Source organism: Marmota flaviventris, chromosome 4, assembly GCF_047511675.1.
Source record: "Marmota flaviventris isolate mMarFla1 chromosome 4, mMarFla1.hap1, whole genome shotgun sequence".
NCBI classification, from domain to species: domain Eukaryota; kingdom Metazoa; phylum Chordata; class Mammalia; order Rodentia; family Sciuridae; genus Marmota; species Marmota flaviventris.
Genome location: NC_092501.1, coordinates 74,365,430 through 74,375,226, shown reverse-complemented (window position 1 = coordinate 74,375,226; position 9,797 = coordinate 74,365,430). Strand labels below are relative to the sequence as shown.

Genomic DNA, 9,797 nt, shown 5'->3' with positions numbered 1-9,797 from the left:
TGCGCTCCCCAGGCGTAGCACTCCCAGTCTCTGCCCCAACCCCTCTGCGCACCCGCCTTCGCAGCCGCACCTGAGCCCACTGGCGGCGGGTCCCAGGATCTGCTCAAAGCGGAGGCGGCTCCTTGCCGGACGGAGTCTTTGCATTTCCCTGGACCCGGGGGCATGAGCCCCACAGCCACCTGAGGCACAGGGGGCGCTGCGCGGCGAGGACCGCGCCCCCGAAGTCCCGCGCCCTGGTCTCTGCACTGCGGGACGCTGGTGCCCAACTCTGGTGGAGGCGTCCTCGGAGGAGCAGCTAGGTGGGGGCATGGAACCTGCGGCACCGGCCGGCCAGGCCCGGGCAGCGGCCACCAAGCTGTCGGAAGCGGTGGATGCGGCACTGCAAGAGCCCCAGAGGCAGCGGCGCCTGGTGCTGGTCATCGTGTGCGTGGCGCTGTTACTGGACAACATGCTGTACATGGTCATCGTACCCATCGTGCCCGACTACATCGCTCACATGCGCGGGGGCAGCGAGAGCCCCACCCTGACCTCCGAGGGGTGGGAGCCCACCCTGCCGCCGCCCACTCTGGCTAATGCTAGCGCCTACACTGCCAACACCTCGTCCCCGACGGCTGCCGGGCCTGCCCGATCGATCTTGCGGCCTCGCTACCCCACGGAAAGTGAAGATGTGAAAATTGGGGTTCTGTTTGCCTCCAAGGCCATACTGCAGTTGCTGGTGAATCCCTTGAGCGGGCCCTTCATTGACCGCATGAGCTACGATGTGCCGCTGCTTATTGGCTTGGGCGTTATGTTTGCCTCCACAGTTATGTTCGCCTTCGCTGAGGACTACGCCACGCTGTTCGCAGCACGCAGCCTGCAGGGCCTGGGTTCAGCCTTCGCCGACACGTCCGGCATTGCCATGATCGCGGACAAGTATCCTGAGGAGCCCGAGCGCAGTCGAGCGCTGGGCGTGGCGCTGGCGTTCATCAGTTTTGGAAGCCTAGTGGCGCCGCCCTTCGGGGGCATCCTCTATGAGTTCGCAGGAAAGCGCGTGCCCTTTCTGGTGCTTGCTGCCGTGTCACTCTTCGACGCGCTGTTGCTGTTGGCGGTGGCCAAGCCCTTCTCTGCAGCTGCACGCGCTCGAGCCAACCTGCCAGTGGGCACGCCCATCCATCGCCTCATGCTGGACCCTTACATCGCTGTGGTAGCCGGCGCGCTGACCACTTGCAACATTCCCCTAGCCTTCCTCGAGCCCACTATCGCCACGTGGATGAAGAACACGATGGCGGCGTCGGAGTGGGAGATGGGAATGGCCTGGTTGCCGGCCTTTGTGCCCCACGTGCTAGGTGTCTACCTCACCGTACGCCTGGCAGCGCGCTATCCACACCTGCAGTGGCTGTATGGTGCGCTGGGGCTGGCAGTGATTGGTGCCAGCTCGTGCATTGTGCCAGCCTGCCGCTCCTTCGCGCCGCTAGTGGTCTCCCTCTGTGGCCTCTGCTTCGGCATTGCACTAGTGGACACCGCGCTGCTGCCCACGTTAGCCTTTCTCGTGGACGTGCGCCACGTCTCAGTCTACGGCAGCGTCTATGCCATCGCTGACATCTCCTATTCCGTGGCCTACGCGCTCGGGCCCATAGTAGCTGGCCATATTGTACACTCGCTTGGCTTTGAGCAGCTCAGCCTTGGCATGGGCCTGGCCAACCTGCTCTATGCGCCGGTCCTGTTGCTCCTGCGTAACGTGGGCCTCCTGACGCGCTCCCGGTCGGAACGGGATGTGCTGCTCGACGAGCCGCCGCAGGGTCTGTACGACGCGGTGCGCCTACGCGAGCGTTCTGTGCCGGGCCCGGATGGCGAGCCTTGCAGCCCGCCTGGCCCTTTTGACCGGTGCGAGGATGACTACAACTACTACTACACACACAGCTAGCAGCCCCGCTCCTCTTCCAAGCCACCCAGCCTACCCCCTTTGAGTCAAGGTGCCCTGCGAGCACACTGGCCAACTCGGGCTCGGGGCCCGCCTCCTCCAGCGAGTTCCCCAGCTCCATTCCAGTCTTTTCTTTCCTTGTCCTAATCCCCTTTCCGCTACCCATTCCCTATTCCCCTTTCTCTTATCCAATGGGGACTGGAGCACCAAGGTATGAGAAGAGATTGCACTCCTGGCAGAGATGGAGGTGTGTGAGCGGCCACCTCAGCGCTCCCTAGCGTAGAGCAGAACGTTTGTCTGTACTCCCTTTGGTTTTTCCCAGTGCCAAACTTGGCCTGCTGCCCCGCGGCACCTCCGGCCGAATTAATAAACCATGTCTGTCCGAGGAGGCCGAGTCTGTTTACTGGTGAGGGTGGGCAGATTGGCACAAAGCCCGGGAGAAGGGTGGGTGATCTGGGACTCCAAACCCCAGGTTCAGCCCTGAGTTTGGTAGCCGCGTGAGAATCTGTGGTTCTTTTATTACCTGGGAAAGGGGATACAAAGGAAGCAAACCCATCATGGACTTTTCTCCACATACACAGTAGAGCACACATTCATCTCAGCCAGAGATAGCCCTTCCTATTCAAGTTCAGCAGATGGCCCCGGGGGCACCAGCGGAAGCCTGGGTACCCCACCCAGCCCTTGAGGACAACTCCTGGAACAGGCCAGAGCTCCTAGGATCCTAGGCTGGGCTTCCCTTCCTACCAGTATTCCGATCCATCCAGGCTTGCAGAAAGGAGTAGGAATAGAGCTATTGTGGAGAGAGGGAGGAAAATGGGCCCCATCTTTCAGGGAGTATGTGTATGTTAGAGAGGCAGACTGTATCCTACAAGGAGTTGTCAGTTGTCAGCACCTCTGCTGTGTCCCTGCAGAGCAGGTTTGGGTCCTGAAGGGAAAAGATGGGAGTGCGGGAGCTGGAAGAGAAGTTTCCCATTGTTGAGTCCTGATACTGGGAGCCCCAGGGTCAAGTGTGCCGGATTCTCCCTGTCACGGAACCCACAACCACTGCTGCAAGTCCTTCCATTCCAGAGAGAAAAGGCAGTTGGGTTAGGGTCATCTATGTGTGTGTGTGTGTGTGGGGGGGGGGTGTTTGTACTGCTGGTGTGCGCATGTCTGCCTTGGTCTTTGAGTCTGGCAAGGTGGGTGTGAGCAGGGTTTGTCTTTGTGGTGACTCTATATATACTCTTCTGAGAGCATCTATATGGGAAAGGGGTTGTCTGGGAGGAATGTGTGCCTCTTGCCAAATGTCCTAAGCAGCTCAGGTCTGCCATCCAGGGTGGCCCAAATCTGCATTTCCTCAACTCCACCTCCCACCCCAAAGTGCCAGAAAGGATGGGATGGCAAATGGAAGAATGTCCTGCAGGGATCCACAAGCTGATTCATTATTATTATTTTGAAAGGGGGTATAATGTAGGGTTTGAGCCTGGCCTAGCCACTGGGGAGGGGGACAGTCATTTCCTTCAGATCGACACACCGAATTCTGCTTATGCAAACACAGCAGTGAGTGATGGGGGGCTTGGGGGATTGCGGAGATTGGGAAAGACTGGGCTTGGGGGCGACCGGCGCCGGCAGGCCAGCGTTCTTCACCCAGTTCTTGTGTCTGAATCCCGCAGCTGGTCCGAGACATCATCAGGGAAGCCGTCCAGGCAGGTTCCGGGACTGGGAGGTGGGATCGCGGGGGATGGGTTGCAGAAGCCAGAGGACCGAGAGGAAGAGAGACGGGGGGAGGGGCCAGGGGAGGGAGAGAAAAGGAGAAAGGGGAGGGAGGAGGAACTGGAAGGAGAGGAGAGGCGCGGCGGCTCGCTAGCCGCCAGTCGGGCTGCCGCGGGGACCCGGCGACGTCGGAGGCTCCACTACCCGCTTAGGTGGCAGCCCCCACCTCTACGCTGCTGACGCGCCTTCCCCCAGCCCCATCCCTCTGGCTCACGTTTCCGCCCCCAGTCCTGCTTGGTGGTGCTGCGGCAGCGGAGGCTACAGAGTCCAGGAGAGCAGGTGAGAAGGGCTGGGCCGGTCGGGCAGAGGGCGGCACAGGAAGCGGAGCCGGGGAAGCGGAGGGCAGGGTACAGAGGTGCTGTCCCTTCGGAGGAACTATCCAAGGAGCGACGGCATCGGGGCCCAGAGGCTCCAGGACCCTCGGAGGTCTACCCATGATAGGAACAGCCGTCGGGGAACACACAGGAGGCTGCGGCATTACGCAGCTTGGGTGCCTGGGCTTGGAAGGGCTTCACCATCAGGGCTCCGGACTCCGCGAGTGTGTTCTCATCTCACCTAGAACCGCAGAGGACTATACTTTCGGTGGCCTCTGGGAGGGTCCGCGTGACCCAACCTGAGCTTCCTGAAGTACTGGGAGCACCCAGCTGACTTCAAACCCTTGCAGAAAAGTGAAAGGAGGGACAGCAGGTGGCAATTCTGACCTGGGTCGCAGCTCAGAGACGCTGTGATGCCCGACCAGAGTAGGGTGGGACCAACAGAGCAGAGGAGAGATCCCTTCCCTGGCTTTCACGACCAGGTCAGCAGGAATACAGATGGGAGGGCACCAAAAAAGATAGAAAGACATATATTCATATATATGTAGGTGCTGGCCCCATGAAGAAGAAGAGCTGGCAGGTGGAAACCACCAGGAAATCAATGGCTGAGGTCTGTGCTCCTAATATGAGGCCTGACTAGTGTTACCCATGTGGCACCTCTGGGGAACCAAAGGAAGAAGAAAGCGTTGGCTGCACCTTCTGCAGGGACTTTATAAACTTGACCTTGCCCTCATGGCCTCCTCAAAACAGCATAGTGCTAGGGTGGACTCTCACCTGAACACTGCCACTTTGGCCATACAGTCTTAGGCAGTCTTTGCAATCTCTGGGCTTAGTTTGGGAGTGCCCTACACTTGCCTGCAAATACTTTACATCTTTCTGCCAGCAGGGCCATTCAGTTCCAGGATCCTCCAACCTTGGACTTTAGTGCATCCATCTTTCTGGATGCTGTGTTCCAAAGGTCAACTGACCCACATGCAAGCACCAGGTCTGTGCTTGCCTCTGATTAGGGGTAGAAGCAGTAGAATGGGTTAAACATATGCCTCAGGCTCTTGGGAAAAAAATAGATGATGGTTTAATGGAAATCCTGGTTGTATACCTCTGTAGATTAGGTTTAAGTGGATTGCAGGGGGTAGAGACTGTACCCCCACAGCTTTAAAAACTGGCCTTTGCCCCTCTTGAGCTGGCTCCACTTCTACTTTACTTTCAAAATTAATGTGTACCCCCAGGTTGTCAGGTGGCTCTTAAGGACCCTAGTCATCCAGTTTCCTAAATCATCTCCATCCACATTCCTATGGTACCTACCCTTGGAGCCTGCTGACCAGTGATAGCCTAAGTCATAACCTTTCCAGCAGGCCCTAAGGTCCCTCCTGCCTTGGCCATAGGCCACTCCCAAGCATCCCAGAATGCCTTCTAGAGCAAAAGGCCGTAGAGGACCTTGGAGTCATTCATGCTCATGTTAATTCACACAAGCATTTCTTTTCTTCAGCTGACTAGCATTCCCCCTACTCCATGCCACACCCCAGGCCAAGCACCAAGGATGAAGCACTGGGCACAGCAGATATAGTCTTGCTCTTGAGAAGCTCAAAATCTAATGAGAAAAAGAGATTTCAATTAACACAGCACATACCAATTGGATTCCAGGCAGGAGCAAAGCTAGAATTCAGTAGTGACCTCTCATGGATTGGAAATAGGCAAACCCAGCCCTGCTTCCTCCAATGCTGCCCTGGGGTGATCACTTGGCCTTTGGTAGCTGCAACCTTGATAGAGTAAGTCCTAGTTGGAGGCTCACTTCAGAACCCACTCTTTACAACTTGGGGGCTCAGGGAGGTCATTGTGCTCACAGGAATAGGCATGAGATCAAAGATTAGAGCCATGTCTTCAATGTGACCCCTAGATACTGTTTTCAAATTCTAACCTCTGCATGGGGCAGAAGTCAGGCTGTGGGCAGTGGAGGGTTCCTTGTATTAATGACTCTCCTTCTTTGTCCCCAGATCTACACCTCTGCTACTTGAGACCAGGAGTCACCAAGATGCCTATCCTGGAAAAAAAAACCCATAAGATGCCTGAAAAAACTTCAAACAGTGAGGAGGAAACTGTGAGTCATTTTAGAGCCCTCTATCTTACTTGTACCCTCCTCACTCACATGCCCTAGAATAGTCCTAAGTGGGACTGACACCCAGCATTTTCCTGTTCCCCAATGCTGCACTCTCCTGGGCATGAGGCCCAGATTGCAGTGCTGCCCCAGACCAGCAGAGGAGCCCAGAGGCCCTGGAGGGGCTGGGTGTGGCTCAGAAGTGCTGGGGAATGCTGACAGCCACACTTCCTAATCACCAGATCAAGGAAAACCCTTGAACTCCGACACACACTACTACTCCCCCTGCCACCTCCCCAGACCAAATTCTATTTCAGATGACTTTGAGCCCAGTGTGTTTTTGTTTAGGGTGAGGCTGACCCTGCCACAGCCCAGCACCAGCTGCTGTCATGGTTCAGCCCTAGAACATCAAGCACCACGTTCTCCACTGCTTTGCGACAATGCCACTCTCCCTGGGTAGGCATCCTTCAAGTGATAGAACAAGATATCTAATTTCAGGTTGTTGCTTGTGCCGGTTCCTCTTCCATACACATCTTTTTGCCACTACTCTTCTTCCTTCCTGTGCCTTCATTTGAAACCCTAATCAGAATTTTCTGACTTCTGATCTTGAAGTTGCTCATTAATGTTGCCCCAACCTCTGCAGTTGATCAACTCCTCTACTGTTACCTCTAGTTTATGCTGAGGCCCCCATTCCCCTAGACTGTGGTTTCCTGGAAAGCAGGCTCTTGTCTCTCCATCATCTCTGAGTCCAATCCAGAGCCTGGCTTTTGTGAACTCCCTAGAACATGTATGGACCTGAGAGAGACTCCAGGTACCAAAGTCCTTTGTTGGTTCAGTTCAGAAGTCTAGAAGTGCCTGGAAAAAGGCCCTTCTGGACCTGAGATGCCTGAGCTGAAATTTCCTGCTTCATTTCTTTTTACCCATCTCTGATTCCTGTTACCCAGGCTGAGCCCTAGCCCACAATGAGTGCCTGGAAGAAGGGTAGCCATTTCTAGCAGTGGCTCCTGTCAGACTTGCCAGCACTCTTGGCCAGGTCACCACCTGGGCTGAGCTTTCTGTAGTTGCTTGCTCACCTATTGACCACTAAGAGACCACCCCCACCAAATGCAAGAGAAGTAAGACCAGAGCAGCTGGGTAGGGAACCAGACTTGGTTTTCTGGGAGTGGGCTGAACAACCCAGCTACTGCCCAAACCCGTTCTCACATGTCCCCAGGGCAGCAGCAGCCCATAGTTGGCACCAAACCCCAACACCCTGCTGAAGCAATGAACTCTAGAGACAGGATCAGACAGGTAGGGAACTATGTTCATCCATCAGCACTCTGCTCTGCCCAGGGTGCAGGAGCAGGAACAGAGCAGGAAATGCTTTCCAGGGGCCTCTTCGCTCTCAACCAGCTATGATGGGGTGAACCCTTGGCTGCCTCATGGAAGCTCTCCACCCTCCAGAGGAGAAATTCCTCCAAGGAAGGCAGCCCACTGTCTGCCAACTTTACAAATTAGGTATTATCAATAGTCCAGCTTTCCTATTGTCAGAGACTAAGCAGGGACGGAAGGAGTGGAAAAGGGAGACAGAGAGAGAACAACTGGAGAGAAAGAAGCAAATCCCCGGATGTTGGGTACAGATTGGTTTCAGTTCAGGCTCTGCCATCAAATTGTTTTGTGACCTTGGACTAGTTTCTCCACTCTTTGGGCCTCAGTTTTTTCTTCTGCAAATGGGATGAAAAACTGTGGCCTGGCAAGGTGACAAAGTTGAAGACAGACATGACACCCCTAAATGAAATGCAACTGGGCAAATAGGAAGTACAGTGCCCATGTAAGGACCATGATTGGGTTCTCAGTGGTGGGGTTTCTCAGCAGTTGGGATGCTCTCCTGACTCTAGCCACACTTTGGAGCACCCCAAGATTACAGTTTTCCTCTTAGAATTTCTTTTGGAGGGATAAGGTTGGTAATATCCCAAATGGGCCTATTTGTAGACACTCATTTTTCTCATTTAATTCTCTGTGTGACCCTCTCAGATAAGAGTTGTTATTTATGTCCTATGGATGATAAGCCAAGACTTGGAGAGATTTTTGTATTGGTTGAGCTTCCATTGTACCTTCCCACCCCTCATCCCCACATGGAACAAAATCTTCCTCCTAGGTTTCATAACCGGGAGGGATATAACAAGGAGCTCAGGGCATGAGACATCTTGCTGGGGACCTGGGGATTTTGAAGTGTGGCTGTCAGCACATTCCCAGCACTAATGACTCTGGTCATCTAGGCAGCACTGAACCATGTCTCCCACCCAAAGCAATATTTGACCCATCCAAATCTCTACAAGAGTAGCACCCTTCCCATCCGACAATGTCAGTAATTTTCACCTTAGACCTACCCTTTATGTTTTGTAAGTACTTTCATATGCATTATCCCTTTCATCCTATAAGAGGATCATTTTATATGGAAAGAAACGGATACTGACGGAGGGAAAAGAACTTGCCCAAGGTCATACCACTATCAGCCAGAGGGTCAAGGTCTCGCTGATACCAACATCAAGGTATTTTCCTCTGTGTTTTGTGACCTTCTGGGACCCAAGCATAGTGAAAGACAGGAAAAGGAAACAGAAGTATCCTTAATTTATAATTCTGTTGAGCCAGATCCTAGAAACAGACAGGTCCCAGAATAGGGAACAAAGAGGACAGAATGAGACACATGCTATGGATCATCTCAGGGACAGTCATGGGCTAAAAATAAGGACATGCACACTGAGTGCCTGTGAACCCCCTCTTCCAGGAGCTGCCCAAATTGCCAGTGCCCCCATTGCAGCAGACGCTGGCCACCTACCTGCAGTGCATGCAACATCTGGTCCCTGAGGAGCAGTTCAGAAACAGCCAGGCCATCGTGCAGAGATTTGGGGCCCCTGGTGGCCTTGGTGAGACCCTGCAACAGAAACTCTTGGAGCGACAGGAGAAGACAGCCAATTGGGTAAATGTTGCTGGGACAGGCTGACAAGGGTCCCATGAGGAAGGGGCAGGAAGCCGATGCAGAGACACAGGGAGAGACAGGGATGGGGGTAGACAGGAACAGATAGGTAACATGGGTTGGGGGACCGCAAAAGGCAAGAGTGAGAGGCAGGCAAGATGAGAAAAAAGGATGGAGAAAGAAGAGGAGAGATGGGGATACGACAGGTGGGGGATAGAAATAAGGGAAAGATAGGAATAGAGACGGGGGATTGAGACAAGATACAAAGATGGGGACAAGTCTTGGGGAAATGGAGATAGAAATGAAGTCAGAGAAGCAGAGCAGAGTGAAAAGCAGAAATGAGACCCACAGGCAGGGCACAGGGGTGTATTACTAACCATCCCTAATGGGACAAAGATGAAGGGTGGGCCTGGTGGACTGGGGAGCACCTGGGCCCCAGAACATAACTGGGGCTCAGTTATGAATGAAGTGAATAATCCAATGAGGTGCCCCAGTTTTCTCCTGGGACCACAAGAATAGAATTGGTAATCTCTACTGGCAAGGGGCCCTGTTTTGGGAGGGGTCTGTGTGGCCAACAGAGGGATATCACCAAACATCCAGAATGGCTCCTCTTCCCTGTGCTTCCTGGCAGGTGTCTGAGTTCTGGCTCAATGACATGTATCTCAATAACCGCCTGGCTCTGCCCGTCAACTCCAGCCCAGCTGTGATCTTTGCTCGGCAGCACTTTCAAGACACCAACGACCAGCTAAGGTGAGGCTACTGTGCTCCTGAATTTTCAGCTTG

At 54.3% G+C, this 9,797-nt stretch overlaps 2 protein-coding genes across 3 annotated transcripts in view; both read left to right on the top strand.

Moving 5' to 3' along the window:
* The first annotated feature begins 307 nt into the window (after positions 1 to 307).
* On the top strand, positions 308 to 1,903 carry Slc18a3 (solute carrier family 18 member A3). Its single transcript, XM_027947945.2, has one exon. It carries the CDS (start codon positions 308 to 310, stop codon positions 1,901 to 1,903), a length of 1,596 nt encoding a protein of 531 aa, XP_027803746.1.
* A 1,981-nt stretch (positions 1,904 to 3,884) lies between these two features.
* Chat (choline O-acetyltransferase) overlaps positions 3,885 to 9,797 on the top strand; it is a 48,450-nt gene continuing 42,537 nt past the window's right edge. The window contains exons 1-4 of one of the 2 annotated variants that reach the window (XM_027947905.2): positions 3,885 to 3,931; positions 5,958 to 6,061; positions 8,829 to 9,017; positions 9,646 to 9,764. In XM_027947905.2, coding sequence (XP_027803706.1) covers positions 5,996 to 6,061; positions 8,829 to 9,017; positions 9,646 to 9,764 — 374 coding nt within the window. In that variant the 5' untranslated portion in view covers positions 3,885 to 3,931; positions 5,958 to 5,995. Of the gene's footprint in view, positions 3,932 to 5,957; positions 6,062 to 8,825; positions 9,018 to 9,645; positions 9,765 to 9,797 lie in introns of those variants that run through there. The other variant, XM_027947904.2, reaches the window with a different exon arrangement.